Source organism: Monodon monoceros, unplaced genomic scaffold (assembly GCF_005190385.1).
Source record: "Monodon monoceros isolate NGI ecotype Baffin Bay Population unplaced genomic scaffold, NGI_Narwhal_1 Super_Scaffold_20, whole genome shotgun sequence".
In the NCBI taxonomy this organism is placed as follows: Eukaryota; Metazoa; Chordata; class Mammalia; order Artiodactyla; family Monodontidae; genus Monodon; species Monodon monoceros.
Window position 1 is genome coordinate 110,633,114 of NW_021703777.1, and position 19,301 is coordinate 110,652,414.

Consider the following 19,301-nt stretch of genomic DNA (forward strand, 5'->3'; position numbering starts at 1 on the left):
AGAAACTGAGCAAGACACTGGGAAAGAAAGATACATAAATAGAGACCTGTCTGACAGAGAAGACAGATGGGTTAAGTTGATAGTGAATTGGTTTAATTTCTTGCCAAGGGCAGCATCAAGACAATAAACGTAAAAGTATCAGGTATGGACAAAAACAGTATGTTCTTTAAAGAAATATATTTGTTAAGATCTGATTCCCTCCTCTCCTTTTTAGCAAGATATATGAGAAACAGTGAAAGTTAATGAAAAAATCATAATTCAAGATAATAAATCTATATATAAAACTTTTCAAACACACTTCCATCACTACACTAAAATAGTAAAGAAGAAAAATGAACAAGATAATGAATTGTAATTTTCCTCAAAATTCTATGTTGAAAGCTTTTTCCTGAGGGTTCAATAACAGTCCTGACTGTCAGGTTATTGATTTGGAATTCAAAAAATTCAAAAGCATTTGTGAAAAATCAGACTCCTATTTCTCTCCCACATATTTTTTCAAACAAGAGAGACATCTTCCTTAAGACAATTATTCTCGTCTGTCAACATCTTAACAAAGTTACAGCCACACCAACACTTACGAAACACATACAGAACAGACACACACAACCAAATGGCGTGCTGGGTGGCCAGAGAGACTGGTGATTAAATAGGGAGGCAGATGGGCTGAAACACTGACTGACAGATACACAGGCATAATAAACCAGACTTAATGGCTAAATACTGATCATGCAGAACTATATAATTGGTCAAATATTATCCACACAATTATTACTAAATCATGAGTGGCCATTTTTAATATTTCAAATATTTCAGTTCTACTTTTCTAATTCAAATCAATTAGCAAACCGGTAATTTTCGTAAGTTATATCCAGACTACTGGGAAAGAGTAACTCTGTGCAGGTAGATGTTGGCCCTCATCCCCTCACAGAACTGGCATGCACCACACAATGTGAGTGCATAGTATGTATAACATGTATACCCCAAGAATGAACACATGCAATTGAAACTGAGGTAACCTCAATAATTGCTTCTACTTTCTTTGACCTATTTAAAATGTCAAATAATTCAAGACATTTATCCAATAAATGTTTACTGAGCGCCTACTATGTTTTAGTGCTGTTTATATCCTTACTTTAGCTGGTAAAAAGAAGTTCTTTTTTTTTTTTCCAAAATCTGCTTGTTTGTCAAAAGTCACATACTTTTAGATGTTTTACTTATTTTATTCACATATTCAAAATTCCAAAACACTGAACTGGTAACTATTTCTGAGTCTGATAAGTGTCTTTTAACAAAATGTCATTGTTTTAACTGTTCTCAATTACACGGCTATCAATTAGCTAGTCAACACATTAACAAGATAAAATATTCTTTTCTCTAATCAGATTATTGTAGTTATTTTAGAAATGGAATGTTCCAAACCAACAGTAGGTTTCAACAAAAAAGTTTCAGGTCCAATTAATCACCATATCTATTACTTCTACCTCTTAAATTACTCTCAAAGCTTTCCACTTCCTGCATTCCCACTGCACTGCTTAGATCCAGAAACCTGTATCTCATGCTAGGATGCCAATATGTTTCCCGACTTGTAGCTGGAATGACTTTTCTAAAATATCTCATTACATCATTCCCCTTAATTCCCCCTTTTAAAAAATCAGGTTTTAGTTCAAGGAATGAAAACTAGGGAATGGGCTTTGAGAACTGGCCCCTGCCTGCTTCTTCAGTCTCACAGCTTCATGGTGCTCCCTTTCTCCCCTCAAACTCAGTGGCTCATCCAGGCTGAGGTACAAACGTCTAGAATTGTCTACAGTCTCTCTCCTCTGGGCCATTGCACTTGCTGTTCCTCTTGGCATTGCAGGAAGAAGACAGAATCTGTGACTGACTAAATTCTCTTTATCCTGCACATCTCAGCATAGAGTCTCTTCCTCCATGCTCGCACCCTGGCGGTCATTAGGTGCCACTCCTTTCCGTGAGCTTACTCCATCTCAGGGCTCTCCACAGTTTACTGTCTCTCTTCCTGATTAGGCTCTAAGCTCCTAGAGGGCAGGGACTATGTCTTATTCATGGCTTTATCTCTAGTATTTTTTTTAATTTTATTTATTTATTTATTTATTTTTGGCTGCGTTGGGTCTTCGTTACCGCACGTGGGCTTTCTCTAGTTTGTGGTGCACGGGCTTCTCATTGTGGTGGCTCCTCTTGTTGCAGAGCATGGGCTCTAAGTGCATGGGCTTCAGTAGTTGTGGCTCACGGGCTCTAGAGTGCAGGCTCAATAGCTGTGGCACATGGGCTCAGTTGCTCTGTGGCATGTGGGATCTTTCCGGACCAGGGCTCGAACCCATGTCCCCTGAATTGGCAGGCGGATTCTTAACCACTGTGCCACCAGGGAAGCCCTATCTCTAGTATTTAGCAAAGTGCCTGCCATATAATTACCACCCAATCGGTATTCTAGTCATTGGACGAATGTATGATAATAGCAAATCTATTTACAGAGAATGTCTAAAGTACCAAAACTTGGGAGAAAACTAACAGCAAGCCAACAGCAGCACCTGCCATGTTTGGGTGTCTCAAGTAGAAGTGAAAAGTAAGCAGGGATCAAGTAGGACTTGGGCTTCCTGCCTACAAAGTCCAGGCTTGGAGATGGAATGGATGAGAACACAGCAGAAAATATCATCACATCCTGAAGAAGCTGACTGCTAAACTTAGTCCAACATCTTTCAAATTGTAACTTTTCCAGATTCTCTTACATAGCAGAATGTCACTGACAGTCCACAGACACTAACTGTCTCTAAAATGACAATTAATACCCAAGATAGCAATTCCAGCTTTGTCCAGGGAGAAGCATCTGACCCAGGAGCTGAAAGACATTTACTTAAGAAGGCAGCACTTTAATCAGCGTCCAAGATTTTATACTTAATTAACTTTTTGAGAAAACTGTGCTTTCAAAATCTGGTTGAACAAAAGAGTAAATCTCTTTAATGATTATGGACAACAATTTCCAATGAAGTATGATTAAGGAATAGTTTTCAGTTGTTTATTCTATCAGTCTTGGTGGTCTATAGTATATGAGAAACACAGAGCTCAGACTTCTAATTATCTTAAAACATGTCTTAAAAACTTTAATTTCTAGCCTTGATTTCTGACCTCCAGCTGTAAATGACTATGCCTTGCTTGTCTTTTCAATTCCAATTTAAGAGTTTTAAATTAATTTTATAATATTCAAGATTAAAAAAAAAACAACATTGTATGATCTTCTCGTTTCTGGTCTGGCAGGTAAGGATCTCAGAAGTTGTCACTCTGTCCTAAAAACAAATAAAAAGCTAAACAAACTAAAAAATTAACAATTTTCCATAGATCTGTCAAATAAGGTCACAAGGCAGACTGCTGCCCCTGAAACTGAAGAGACTGACAGGCAGATACAGAAAATCACAACTTACTGAAACAGAAACCTCTGCAGGAACCAATGTCATGGTAGGAAAATCTGACCTATAATTGACAAACTGCTGAAGGCTCAGTGTGGACAAGCTTAGAAGATAAAGCTCCAGGGGTACTCAGTCATGTGAGGGCCCAGACGATTGAAAGTTTTACCTCTAAGAGTTCTATCAGGTCCTCACAGTGAATATCAGAGGAAAATCTTGTGCTTCCAGCAGTGAGAGGGGAAAAGGAACCCTTTTGAAATAGGGCAGAGCATTCTGTTCTTTTTAACAAGGGCCACCTTAATGAGATCATCTTACCAGAGCCTAAACTACTGAGGTATTAACAGAGCCTACATAACTCAGGGGGGAATGTAAGTGGAAGAAGGGAAACACCCAATTCCAGCTTTCTCTAGCTATCCTGTCCCACCTAAGGGGCGGGGGTGGGGTGGGGGGGACAAAGCAAAACTGAGAAGCACTGGTGAAGTTGGCAGTCCAAGGGATGAGACTCACCAAAAGACTGAAACCTAATCATAGGACTGCAGAACGCTTCCCCTCCCCCAACACCTTACCAACACATTACTAAAGGCCTACTAACCATGGTTCCTTTTACCCAGTACATCATGTCCATCTTTCAACAAAAAATCACAAGACATACCAAAAGGCAAAAAGCACACTTTGAAGAAACTTAACATGCATCAGAGCCAGAATCGGATATGACAGGAATGTCAGAATTATTAGACCAGGAATTTTAAAAACTATGATTAATATGTTAAGGAGATTAATGGAAAAAGTAGACAACATGCAAGAACAGATGGGTCATGTAAGCAGAAAGATGAAAATTCTGAGAAAGAATCAAAAAGAAATGCCAGGATAAAAAAAGAAAACACTGTAACAGTAATGAAGAATGCCACTGATGAGCTCCGTAGTACACTGGACCCAGCTGAGGAAAGAATCTCTGAGCTTAAGGAAATGCCAATAGAAACTTCAAAAAAAAAAAAAAAAAAAGGTGGATGATAACAACAATAACAAAGAACAAGAGAAGCAAATAGAAAACAGTAACAAATATGGTAGATATTAATCCAACTATATCAATAATCACTTTAAACATCAATGAACTAAATACATGAAAAGAGATTGTCAGAGTGGATCAAAAAACAAGACCCAACTATATGCTGTCAGAAAGAAATTCATTGTGATTATAAAGACATACATAGATTAAGACTAAAAGAATGGAGAATTATATGTCATGCTAACACTACTAAAAAGAAAGTGAGGGGGCTTCCCTGGTGGCGCAGTGGTTGAGAGTCCGCCTGCCAATGCAGGGGTCACGGGTTCGTGCCCCGGTCCGGGAAGACTCCACATGCCGCAGAGCGGCTGGGCCTGTGAGCCATGGCCGCTGAGCCTGCGCGTCCAGAGCCTGTGCTCCACAACGGGAGAGGCCACACAGTGAGAGGCCCGCGTACAGCAAAAAAAAAAAAAAAAAACAAAAAACACAACAACAAAAAAACGCCAAGAAAGTGAGAGTAGCTATATTAATAATAGAGCAGACTTCAGGGCAAGGAAAATTATCAGAGAAAAAGAGGGGCATCACTTAATGACAAAGGGGTCAATACTCCAAGAATATGTAACAATTCTTAATGTGCATGTGCCTAACAATACAACATCAAAATACATAAGGCAAACACTGGTAGAACTGTAAGAAAAAATAGGTGAATCTACTACTGTAGCTGGAGACTTTAGCACCTGTCTATCAGAAAAGGACTGATCCAGCAGGCAGAAAATCACTAAGAACATAGTTGAACTCAAGAGCACCATAAATCAACTGGATATAATTGAGATCTATAGATTAGATCTATAGATCTATAATTGAGATCTATAGACGACTTCTATACTTATACTTCTGTATAAACAACAGCAGAATACACATTCTTCTCCAGCTCATATAGAACATTCACCAAGATAGATGACATTCTGGGTCATAAAACACACCTTAACAAGTTTAGAAGATTAGAAATCAAACAAGGTCTACTCTCAGAGCACATGGAATTAAACAAGAAATCAACGACAGAAAGAAAACTGAAGGATCCAAAATACTAGGAGATTAAACAACACATAAGTCAATGAAGAAATCGCAAGAGAAATTTAAAAATATTTTGAATTAACTGAAAAAATAACATCAAAATTTGTGGGATGAGCTACATATAGGGAAATTTATAGCACTGAATGCACATATTAGAAAGGAAGATATCAAATTAATATGCTAAGCTTCCACTAGTAAAAAGAAAAAAGAGCAAATTAAATCCAAAGTAAGCAGAACAAAAGAAATAATAAAAATTAGAGCAGAAATCAATAAAAATGAAAACAGGAAATCAATAGAGGAAATCAACAATAGCAAAATAAAGCTAGCTCTTTGAAAAGATCAATGAAATGGATAAGTCTCTAGCCAGACTAATTAAGAAAAAAAGAGAGAAGACATAAATTATTAATATTAGAAATGAAGGAGGAGACATTACTGTAGATACCATGGACATTAAAAGGATAATAAAGGATTATTATGAATAACTCTATGCCCACATATTTGATAACCCAGATGAAATGGACTAATTCCTTGAAAGACACAATCTGCCAAAACTGCACAAGAAGAAACAGACAACCTGAACAGCCCTATCTATTAAAGAAATTGAATCAATAATTAATAACCTTCCAAAACAGAAAGCACCAGGCCCAAATGGATTACCTGGTAAATTATACCAAACACTTAAGGAATAAACGATACCAATTCTTCACAATATGAAGCAGAAAACAGAAGCAGAGGGAACACACTGCAACACATTCCATAAGGCCACCATTACTCTAAAACCAAAACCAGATAAAGGCACTACAAGAAGGAAAAATTATACACCAATATCCCTCACGAACATAGATACAAAAATCCTCAACAAAATATTAGCGAAATGAATATGACAATGTATAAAAAGAATTATTCACCATGAGCAAAAGAATTTTATTTCAGGTGTGCAAGCCTGGTTTAACCTTTGAAAATCAATGTTATCTATCAGTAATATCAAAATAGGCAAAAATAGAAAAATCACATGATCATATCAGTTGATGTAGAAAAATCATTTGACAAAATTCAACATCCATTCATGAGAATAACTCTCAGTAAACTAGGAACAGTTCCCCAACTTCATAAAGAACATCTACAAAATACCACAAGCTAACATCATATTTAATAGTGAGAAACATGAAGCGTTCCTACTAAGATCAGGAACAAGACAAAGATGTCCCCTTTCATCACGCATTTCCAACATCATACTGGAAGTCCTGGTTAATGCAGTCGGATTTAAAAAAGGAAACAAAAGGTATACAAATTGAGAAGGAAGAAATAAAATGGTCATTATTCACAGATGACATGATTGTCTATGCATAAAAATCCTAAAGAATTGACAACAAAACTCCTGGAAATAAGCAGTTATCACAAACTGCAGGATACAAGGTTAATATACAAAAGTCTATAGGTTTCCTATGTGCCAGAAATGACCAAGTGAAATTTATATTAAAAACACATTACCATTTACATTACCCTCCCTAAAAATGAAATACTTAGGTGTAAGTCTAACAAAATATGTAAAAGATCTATATGAGGAAAACTACAAAACGCTGAAGAAATATTTCCAAAAAATAACTAAATAAATGGAGAGATATTCCTTGTCAATGAGTAGGAGGTCAAGATGACAGTTCTTATCAACTTGATCAGCATAATCCCAATCAAAATCTTAGCAAGTCTTTTTGTGGATATCAACAACCTGATTCTAAAGTTTATGTGGAGAGCCAAAAGACCAAGAATACCAACACAATATTTAAAGAGAAGAACAAAGATGAAGGACTGATACCATCTGACTTCAAGACTTACTATAAAGCTACAGTAATCAAAAAAGTGTGGCATTAATGAAAGAATAAACAAACTGATTAATTGTATGGAATAGAAAGCCCAGAAATGAACCCACATAAATATACAAATATAGTCTCTCATCTTTGACAAAGGAGCAATGGAAATACAATGGAGAAAAGATAGACTCTTCAATAAATGATGCTGGAACAGGTACATATTAAAAACAAAACAAAAAACCCCCCTAAATCCAGACATTACACCCTTCACAAAAACTAACTCAAAGTGAACCACAGACCTAAATGTAAAACTATAACTATATAATTAAAACAATAAAAATCCTGGATGATAACATAGGAGAATATCTAGATGACCTTGGACATGGGGATGACTTTTAAATACAACATCAAAGGCACAATCTATAAAAGAAAGAATTGATAATGTGAACTTGATTAAAATTTTAAAATTATGCTCTGCAAGTCACTGTCAAGAAATGAGAAGACAGGTTATAGACTGGGAAAAAATATTTACAAAGACATCTGATAAAGAACTGTTATCCAAACTACACAAAGAATTCTTAAAACTGAACAATAAGAAAATGAACAATCTGATTCAAAAATAGGCAAAAGATCTGAAGGATACCTCACCAAAGAAGATATGCAGATAGCACATAAGTATATGAAAAGATGCTCCACACCATATGTCACTAGGCAATTGTGAATTAAAATGAGAAAACCATGGGAATGTAAATTGATACAGCCACTATGGAGAGCAGTATGGAGGTTCCTTAAAAAGCTAAAAATAGAATTACCATATGACCCAGCAATCCCACTACTGGGCATATACCCAGAGAAAACCATAATTCAAAAAGACACATGCACCCCAGCGTTCACTGCAGCACTATTTACAAGAGCCAGGTCATGGAAGCAACCTAAATGCCCATCGACAGACGAATGGATAAAGAAGATGTGGTACATATACACAATGGAATATCACTCAGCCATAAAAAGGAACAAAACTGGGTCATTTGTAGAGATGTGGATGGACCTAGAGACTGTCATACAGAGTAAAGTAAGTCCGAAAGAGAAAAATACATATCATATATTAACACATATATGTGGAATCTAGAAAAATGGTACAGATGAACCAGTCTGCAAGGCAGAAATAGAGACACAGATGTAGAGAACAAACTTATGAACACCAAGGGGGGAAAGCAGGGGGTGGTGGTGGTGGTGATGGTGGTATGAATTGGGAGATTGGGATTGACATATATACACTAATATGTATAAAATAGATAATAAGAACCTGCTGTATAAAAAGAAAATAAAATGAGATAACTGCTATAAATCTATTAGTGTGGCCAAAGTCCAAAACACTGACAGCACTAAATACTGGTAGGATGTGGAGCAACAGAAACTCTCATTCATTGCTGATGGGAATGCAAAATGATAGAGCCACTTTAAAAGACAGTTTGGTAGTTTCTTCTAAAACTAAATATACTCTTACCATATAATCCAGCAATTGTGCTCCTTGGTATTTACCCAAAGGAGTTGAAAACTTAAGTCCACACAAAAGCCTGCACATAGATGTTTATAGCAACTTTATTCATAGCCAAAACTCAGAAGAAACCAAGATATCCTTCAGTAGGTGAGTGCATAAACAAACCGTGGCTCATCCAGGGAATGGACTATTAGTCAGCGCTAAAAAGATATGAACTATCAAGCCGTGAAAAACATGGAGGAAACATAAACATATACAGCTAAGTGGAAGAAGCCAATCTGAAAAGGTTACATACTGTATGATTCCAACTTTGACATTCTGGAAAAGGCAAAAGTATGGAGACAGTGAAACGATTAGTTGTTTCTAGTTAGAGAAGGGTGAGATAAATAATTGGAGCACAGAGGACTTTTAAAACAATGAAATTATTCTGTATTAAACTACAATGGTGGATACATGTCATTATACATTTGTAAAAACCCAGTCAATGTACAATACCAAGAGTAAACCCTAATGTAAACTATGGACTTCGGGTAACAATGATGGGTCAATGTAGATTCATCAACTGAAACAAATAGATCACTGTGGTGTAGGAAGTCAACAGCGCTGAGGCTGTGCATGTGTGGGGATGGGGGTATTTGGGAATTCTCAGAAATTTCTGCTCAATTTTGCTTTGAACCCAAAACTGCTTTAAAAAAATAAAGTTTATTAGAAGTGTAAAAGTTTAAAAAAATTGTTTAAAAGTTTCCAAAGTCCTAAATTACATAACATTTTCTCCTTACTTCATAAAGACAAATATGGGAATTGATATAATATCAAGAAATCCAGATTTATATTAAAGAATGAAAATTACTAAAGTGAACAAATTAAACAGAAATTGGGCCTCTGGAATTTAAGACAATTATACCTGACAATAATTCTAAAGAAGCCATCAGATGGTATTCATCTTGAAGAGCCTCCTTCCTCCTGTAGGTTGTCAGCTAAAGACTACTCAGGAGATGAGGTTATATCTTATCCCACACAAACTGAAAGTGTTTGTTAACATAAAAGACCTATGATGGGGCTTCCCTGGTGGTGCAGTGGTTGAGAGTCCACCTGCCAATGCAGGGGACATGGGTTCGTGCCCCGGTCTGGGAAGATCCTACATGCTGCAGAGCAGCTGGGCCCGTGAGCCATGGCCGCTGAGCCTGTGCGTCCGGAGCCTGTGCTCCGCAACGGGAGAGGTCACAACAGTGAGAGGCCCGCATACCGCAAAAAAAAAAAAAAAAAAAGAACTATAATGTGTGGGTGAAAGGGTTGACTTTACCACCTTGGAGCAGCACCGTAATACATGAGAAAAGTTGAATGTTAATTTTGCCTTCTACTCAGAAAAGAATCAAAAGGATATGAGTATCTCTATCCCTTTCTATTAAAAGTACAGGATGTCATAGTCATTTAAAATGCTTTTCCTTAAAAAATACACAGGCATACCTCCAAGATACAGCAGGCTCGGTTCCAGACCACCAATATAAAATGAATATCACAACAAAGTAAGTCACATGAATTTTTTGTTTCCCAGTGCATGTAGAAGTTATGTTTACACTATCCTGTAGTCTATTAAGTGTCCAATAGCATTATGTCTTAAAAAAAAAGTACATACCTTAATTAAAAAAATACTTCATTGCTAAAAAAATGCTAACCATCAACTGAGCTTTCAGCAAGACATAATCTTTTTTGCTGGTCGAGGGTTTTGAAATATTTTGAGAATCACCAAAATGTGACACAGACATATAGAGTGAGCAAATGTTGTTAGGAAAAAATGGGACTGATAAACTTGCTGGATGGAGGGTTACCATAAACCTTCAATTTGTAAAAAATGCACTCTCTGTGAAACACAATAAAGCAAAATTCAATAAAGCAGTATATGCTTGTAACAGATTCATTACCATTTTTTTATTAATTCTCTAACAGAACACTGAAATTATTTAGTATAACCTTGTGAAACCTGTATTTTCCCAACTGTGAACTTCTACAGTTCTAGATTTATAGCTTCCCACTGTAATGGACATTAAATTTCATTTTAACAACAGCCAAGATGTTTTGATTCAAACGCAATTGATTTTAAAAACAAATAAGAAATGCAGTATCTTTACAGCATCCAGGGTTTCTTTGTTATTTAAATATCCTCCATTTTAAATAGATTAACTGTTTCTTGCATGTTAATTGCCAACTAACAGCAAAATTCCGCAGACAACTTTGTTCTAAAAATTATTTTCAGACAGATTATACAGTTATCCCTCAGCATCTGTGGGGATCCCCAGCAGCTATTAAAATCCAAGGATGCTCAAGTTCCTTATATAAAATGGTACAGTATGATCTTATACTATACGCATATCCTCCCTTATACTTTAAACCATCTCTTGATTACCTGTAACACCCAATACAATGCAAATGCTAGGTCAACAGTTGCCAGCTTCAGTAAATTCAAGTTTTGCTTTTTGGAACTTTGGAATTTTTCTTTTCTCAAATATTTTTGATCTATGGTTGGTTGAATTTGTGGGTGTGGAACCTGAGGATATGGAGGGCCGACTGTACCTTTTTACTTTATTCCTACCAACACCTTATGTACTTCAGGGACTATCATCTACCTGGATGTTAGTGCAGCCACCTTCTAACTGGGTTCACCACCTCCAATCAAATCTCTCTTTGCTCCAATCCGTGTACATAGCAAAATATCACAGCACTTGATTTATTTTTCTTTCTCTTGACAGGAGTGTAACCTAGAGACTTTGCTCAAGTACTATTTTGCAACAGTAAATAGTCTTCAATACTGTTGCTTTCACATTCTGATCTGAGTGTAAAATTATTTTTGCTACTACTGTTTGTTAACTACAATGTTTGGTGATATAAATTAAAGGAAATATTACACTTGGTAGGTTTTAAGACAGATAAAATTTGCTGTAAATAATAAGCAAAAGGTATTCAGAAAAAAATCATACTAGGCCTCCACCTCCCAAAAGAATTAATCATCACTGGAATATACATACCTTGTGAAATACAGGAGAGTATCATCAGCATAATAGAAGAATTTTACTAAATTACCATAAAGATGACCTAGTTACTAGGCGCACATATCAGATGTTTCCACAGACACTGTGAAACTTGTTATATTTGTGTTATGTAAATGCTGCTGACCTGTTGGTTATATAACCAAATATTCTAGTAGGTGGAAAAATGCCATAACATAACATTTCATTATGTTTTTTTGAAGGGAAAAAAATGGTCATTCACGTTCCCTTCAATCTGCTTATCTGCAGCGCCTGGTACAGAGTGAGTACATACCAAGTGTTTATTCGCTGAACGAAGAAACATCCCCAAGGACATAATTATGCCCGCCTCAGCTTCAGTTCTTCCCACTGTTTCCTGATATCCCTGACTGAATGAAGGTTGTCTCACTTTCCCAATCCCCTGAGTAACTCTTACAGCTTTTACCACACTAGGTCTACACCACAGATATTTTGAAGGCATCTAAGCCCCTATCTAAACTACAAAATCTTTGAAAAAGGATGGTGTCTGACTTATCCTTTAGCCCTAATATTACCAATAAAACTATCAGCTCCCCAGTCCAAGGACTGCATTTTGAAAAAGTATTTTTAGTATTATAATTTCAAATTTGTATAAACGAAAACTAAACATGTTTTCCTAACAATAACCACAAAACATGCAACTTGACCAGGCCTTCTGGCTGGTAGAAATATAATAAAATGGGGCAGAAGGAGGAAGCACAGCAGATTCTCTCAGAGTACTGCTTTCTGAATTTACCCAAATGAGACATTTATTTTAAAATGCTCAGAAACATCGCTTTTTTTCCCCCTTAAAACATTAGGCAAAGTGTCTTGCTTTTAGTAGGCGCCTATCACATATTTGATGAATGGAATTTATTTGGAGACAAAAACACAAACACTTTAAAACAGAAGAAAAAAAGAAATACTTCACATACCAAGGTATGACTTTGCTAGAGAAAAAAATATGTTCTTTTTAAAGACGTAATGATAGCATTTTCTCCAATACTTTAGAGTCGTGAGAAATTTTCTAGTATTTAAAAATGGTACCAGGAGTCCCGTTAATTCTATCAGAAATCTCAAATTGATGTGAATAACATCCTGGCTTCATAGAATAGAAAAGAACTTGAGAGATGTCTAACAAATTTCTCATCTGGACCCATGGCCTCATTCTCTTTGAGAAAAATAAGGCTTAGAGAAAAGATATTGTTAAATGTTTAGCCCTGGGTAGCTTTGAGATTGAAACTTAAATCTTTTCATTCTGGGTCAGCATGCTTTCCATTGAGCCTTAATCTAGTCTATTTTAGTTCCCTATTGAGATTACCAAAGTTCAACCCAAGTGTTATTCTCTTACACATTTACTTAAAGTGTGATATATCTATACGTCATTGTGTACATTCACCCAACAAGCACATAATACAGATCTTCTCTGACATATAGATCCTGAAATATACATGCCATATTCAAGTGACTGCCCTTGTCAAGGTCTTTTTTCCCATCAGTCCTAGAAATGGACTGGATCTGCTTTATTTCCTAAGGCCAATGGCTCTGCCTTTAGGCTTCTCCCTTGAGGACTGTAATTCTAGCTCCATTACTTCACTGTCTTATCTTCTGTTAGATTTCAGATAAATCCACATCTCTTGCCTCTCGGAGTTGCTGAGATGTGTTTAAAAACCCTTCTAGGCACAGACCTTGACAAAAATGATTCTAAAAAATCAGGCAGTTCAATATTTGCTGTGAAGATATCTTTGCTTTCATGCAGGCCTTTCCCACTGATTCCTGAGTCTATTTGCAAAACTGACTATTAACGCTTTGTAGTTGGAAACAGTGGATAGATACCTGAATAAAAAAATATAAATTAAAAGTAACAAAAGGAAACCTTTTTTTTTTTTCATAGAACTCATGGCCCCTTCTGTTTTGCTTTTTAGAAAAGGAAAGAATTCCATTAGAAGAAGACTCAACACACCTATAAAAATAGAACTTCCCATTAGATTCTGAATAGCTCACATTCCACAGGAAGTATGCACAAGTACCACATTGCCAAAACCAGCATCAAAAGGACAAACACAGAGAACATTCCTTCTTCAGGAATTCAAGTAGTTATTTTATCTTGGAACTGATTGGCAAAGTGACTTCCAATTTTTCCATGAGTATTTCATTGATATCTTTAAGATCATACTTTTCTTAAATTAACTATGTTTAAAATGTGCATTTTTCTAAAGCTACTTACTTTTCTTCTTCCTAGAAAACCACCACCACAATTAAATAATTTAGAGGAATTATTTATTTATATTTGTTATAATCTCTTTTTAGTCACTGAAAACCTACACTTTTAGCCATTGTTTCCAACGGTGTCTAAAGCTGGGTGCTTTACTGGATTGTGTTTAACTAGTTTATTAATCTAATTTACTGGAAAAGCATTTTGATGAGAATTACTGATAACTCTCCTCTTAAACTTTAAACATTGAAGAATAATTGCAACAGATTTCAAAATAACAGCAGATTTCTCATGTTACTATGGTTCAAACGTAAACTCTACATTTTGGTTTCAGAGACATTAATAGCACAAACAAATATCATTGCTTCAGATATGATCCACTGTAATTAAAAATCTTATTTTGTTTTCAAATGAAATGCTTTCTTTATATGTTCTGCACCAATTACTAAGTGCTGAATTTTTAAAAAAATGGTGCACTTTAAAAATAAACTTTATTATAAACAATGTGATTCTTATCATTCCCTGCATTTAGTAAGGAAATCTTACCTTTAAAAATCTATAATATTTAAAACATGGATATAAATAACTTGATGACTGTGGAAAAGCGGCATGGCATGGGAAGAAGGATGCCTCTTTCTTTCATATTTGGCCTAACACTGAATTGCTTTTTGGAGCTGAAGGGGATCAGGATATGCCCTGCCAAAATATGCCACTTTGGCATAAGGATTATATTGAGCTAAAGGCAAGTGAGAATCAGCAAATACAGGAAGAATTCTCCACTCCATGCCCTTAATCTGCCTAAAAGCAGGACATAAATTTCCCTTTGAGGAAGGTGTCTGCTTCCATCTAAGCAATTCTTACCATCTAAGACAAGGAGTTGACACCCTGAGTCTAATTGCTTCTTTCAAATTTCACTTCTTTGCTGTGAGCTCATGTGCACATAAATATTAATAAAAATGTTGTGCCTTTTCTCCTGTTAATCACTATCTTTTCTTAGTTTAACTCACATGCCTTCATGCATTGAACATAAGAAGGTGGAGAAAAATTTTTTCTCTCTGACTGAGCTGTGATTAAACCCAATTAGTCAAAGTGGAGAGGGAAGGGGGAGGGGCAAATTAGGGGTTTGGAATTAAGAGATACAAACTACTACGTGTAAAATAGATAAGCAACAGGATATATTGTATAGCACAGGGAATTACAGCCATTATCTTGTAATAACTTTTAATGGAGTATAATCTATAAAAGTACTGAATCACAATCTGTATACCTAAAACTAATATAATATTGCAAATCAACTATGCTTCAATAAAAATAAATAAAATGAATACATTTTAAAAATAAATAAATTAAATTAAAAAATAAACCCAGTTCTGAATGGTGGTTTAGGTAATGAGCATTAGCAAAAGTGTTTTTTTTAATTCTAGTACTCATCACAGCATGAAGGACATATCCCAATGTATAATGCCATACCCTTGATTATACTGTAAAGGAGATCTGACAAATTAGACCTATCAAGAAATCACAACATGTCTTAAAAAATGGGATGGAGGCATTTCTCTCACTAAATAAAGAAAAAAAACACAAAAAACCAAAACCCTGTGCTCTCAGCCCTGCACAGCAGTAAAGAGGTACTTCCCAGGGGTGTCAATTGGGGTTGAGTAGGAAACCTGGGCTTCTACCTCCACCTGTCAGTAATAAGATGGTACCTCCTCACCTCTGTCATTGTGGTATCAGAGGAGGACTGTTAAAAAGGTGATTTAAATTAAATTCAGAGTCTCATAATACCCAAAATGTCCAGGATATAATACAAAATCACTCACCATACCAAGAATCAGGATAATCTCAATATGAATGAGAAAAAACAATGAACAGATACCAATACCAAGATGACAGTGCTGTTGGAATTACCTGACAGGTTTTTTAATCAGCCATAATGAAAATGCTTCAGTGAACAATTATGAACACACTTAAATGAAAAAAAAGTAGGAAGTCTCAACAAAGGAATAGAGGATACACCAAACAACCAAAAGTCAATGGTAGAACTGATAAAAACACAGTAGCTAATAAAATTTTAAAAACTCAATTGATGAGCTCAACAGCAGAATGGAAAACAACTGAGGAAAGGATAAGTGACCTTGAAAAGAGAATATAAATTACCCAATCTGAACAAAAGAAATAAAATAAATTTTTTAAAAATTGAACAGAGGGGCTTCCCTGGTGGCACAGTGGTTGAGAGTCCACCTGCCGATGCAGGGGACATGGGTTCGTGCCCCGGTCCGGGAAGATCCCACATGCCGCGGAGCGGCTGGGCCCATGAGCCATGGCCGCTGGGCCTGCGCATCTGGAGCCTGTGCTCCACAACGGGAGAGGCCACAACAGTGAGAGGCCCGCGTACTGGGGGAAAAAAAAAAAAAATTGAACAGAGTCTCAGGGACTTATGCGACTATAACAAAAGATCTAGCATTCATGTCATCAGGGTTCCAGAAGAAGAGAAAGTGAGGCTGAAAAAGCAATCAAAGAAACAACGTCTAAAAATCTCCTAAGTTTGGCATAAATCTATATACTCAAGAGATTAAGTGAATATCAAACAAGATAAACTCTAAGAAATTCAAGGCAAGACACACCATAGTCAAACTTCTAAAAACTATAGACAAAGGTACATTTTTTAAAGCAGCCAGAGAGAAATAATACCTTATCTTTAGGGGATAAGCAACTAGAATGATAGAAGATTTCTTATGAAAAACAAAAGAATCCAGAAGGAATTGGCCCAACATTGAAAGAAAATTACCGTTAACCTAGAGTTTTATATCTAGCAAAAATATCCTTCTCAAATGAAGAGGAATTAAGACAGTCTCAGAAAAGGAAAACAGAATCTGTTGCTAGCACATCTATACTCTAAACGAATGGCTACAGGAAATTCTTAAAGAAAGGAAATAATAAAAGAAGGAATGCTGGAACATCAAGAAAGAACAACGGTAAAAGTGAAAACATGAGCTTTGAGGAAGACTTGAAAAGAAGAACTAGTGCAACTTGGAGTGTTGCCAACCTACAGCCACATGAACAAGCCATGAATGGAATGTGACTGTGGAAAGAACCTTGTGCAGCAGGACTGTGCGTATCCAGAGATTTAGTGTCTATTCTCTAGCAAGTATGTGGAACACCAATATGGCAGACATGTTTGGTTGCCTATCCAACAGGCAAGACTTCCCTTCCTGCTACAGATTGAATATATGATTGGTCAAAGCCAACTGCTGTAATTCTATCCCCTTTACTACTACTTGGTTCAGACATGTGCATGAGAAGCAATTCTAAACAATAATTCATTATCAGCTATCTTCTGAGGGACTGCTGGGAAAGGTTTTCCCTATAAATAAAAATATATGCAATGGGATTAATCTTTCCTTTTCTTCTGCCTTTGGAAGTCACTGTGATACCTGAAAATGAGGCAGCAAACTTGAGAACATTAAGGGGAACCTGAGGGTGAGGACAAACCCACATACTACAAAGAACACAGAGAAAGATGGAATGAACTTGGTTTCTTAATGACATCATTGGAGGACTGAATTAACCAAACTTAGTACTAACCTGTCATTAGACACATTTTACATGAAATAATAATTTTTTTCTTATTTATTCCCCAAATATCACATTAAATACTACAGAGAAGTCCATCATATGAATGTACTGTAATTATGCAACTGATTCCATTATTGGATTTATAAGTTAGTTTTCTTTTTTTTCCCACTATAAAGGACAATGCAATAAACAGCTTTCAGTATAAACTTTAACTGAATTTAGGGTAATACTTTCTCTGTACTTTGTTCTGAGAAGGAAAATTACTAAGTTAAATGAAATGGACATTTTTGATATGGAGTATCAATTTGATTTTCAGAAAGTGTATTCTTATTTAACCCCTAGCAGCAATGTGTATGGCCTGTCTCACTATACCCCATCCAGCCAGAGGGGATGCTGTGGACTGCTCCCCAAGAGCACTGGTTGCCCTTCATTCTTATTGATAGAAGCTTGGTTTATAAATCCTGATTAGTCTAAGTCAATCTTGATGACTCCATTCTCCCTGCCAGTGATTGGCGAGGGGTAGGCATGTGACTTAGCCCTGGCCAATGAGATGAAAAATGGGAGGCTTACTAGGTGAATTTTTCACTCTTAAAAAAAAAGAGAGAGAGACAATGTCTTCCACTATAAATTACCATGTCTCCATGTAATAATTTGAACCATGCCAGTCTGAGAACAAAGCCAGTGAGCTGGGGTAAAAGATGGGAGTTTGGTGATGTTGTTGAACCCCTGAATTAACCAACCTCAAGGGTCCTTGAGCCTTCTTTTTATATAAGATAATAAGTTACAAACACTTCAAAAAACTTCAATGGAAAATTATGCTTATGTATAATCAGCCATCTTTGTACCCCAAGGTAAAACTGAGAACTACTTATGATATCACAATCCCAAAGGAAACAGACTCATTAACTGTTTCCCTTATGAAGATTAACTTAAATTTTAAATAAACAATGCTGAGCATTCACCTCATTTCGAAAGAATTAGAGTTGAATGTAATTTGAAGAACATTTAAAAATATTATAGGGTCATTCATTTGGACTGTAACTTGGAGAAAAATCATCCTTAATTCAAGATCTTCAAATAGACAGCAAAAATAAACAAACACAAAGTATGTTGTACTTACAAATCAAACACCAAGTAATGGAAGCCCTCTTCCGATATGCTGTCGTGAAGTCGCACTAAAACAAAAGGAAAAAGAGAAGAAAGTCTGTGTTATATGTATGCCAAGAATCAACACTGACCCAAGACTTTTAATAGGCATCTGTCTCCTAAATTAAAATGTTAGCAACACTATTTTAGTTTCTGATGAGTCAGCATCCTTTATAGCAAGGCTTCGGTTCAGACAGACCCAAGGTTTAAGTTCTGGTTCTGATAATTATTAACTGTGTGATCTTAAGCAAATTAATTAACTTGTAATGATAACAGTTCTTATATCTTATAAAACGGTTGAGAATATTAAATAAAACAATACAAGTAAAATAATTCGTGTATTGCCACGTGAAAACTAAATAAAAGTCAATAATTGCTTTATCTCCATATGTCCAAAGTTACCAGGCTCCAGCAATTCTTCCACTGAGAGTCTCTTCCTTGTCATTCCCTTTGCTAATATCCTAGTCCAGGTCTTAAGAGTCTAGTAAATGGACTCCATGCCTCTTCCTCTCCCTTTTATCTGG

At 36.0% G+C, this 19,301-nt stretch overlaps 1 protein-coding gene across 6 annotated transcripts in view; it reads right to left on the reverse strand.

The window, feature by feature from the left end:
* Positions 1-19,301, reverse strand: part of CAMK2D (calcium/calmodulin dependent protein kinase II delta) — a 280,888-nt gene that overhangs the window by 134,594 nt on the left and 126,993 nt on the right. For all 6 annotated transcript variants that reach the window (XM_029235093.1, XM_029235096.1, XM_029235094.1 and 3 more), the window contains exon 4: positions 18,752-18,806. In XM_029235093.1, the coding sequence (XP_029090926.1) occupies positions 18,752-18,806 (55 nt within the window). The remainder of the gene's footprint in view (positions 1-18,751; positions 18,807-19,301) is intronic.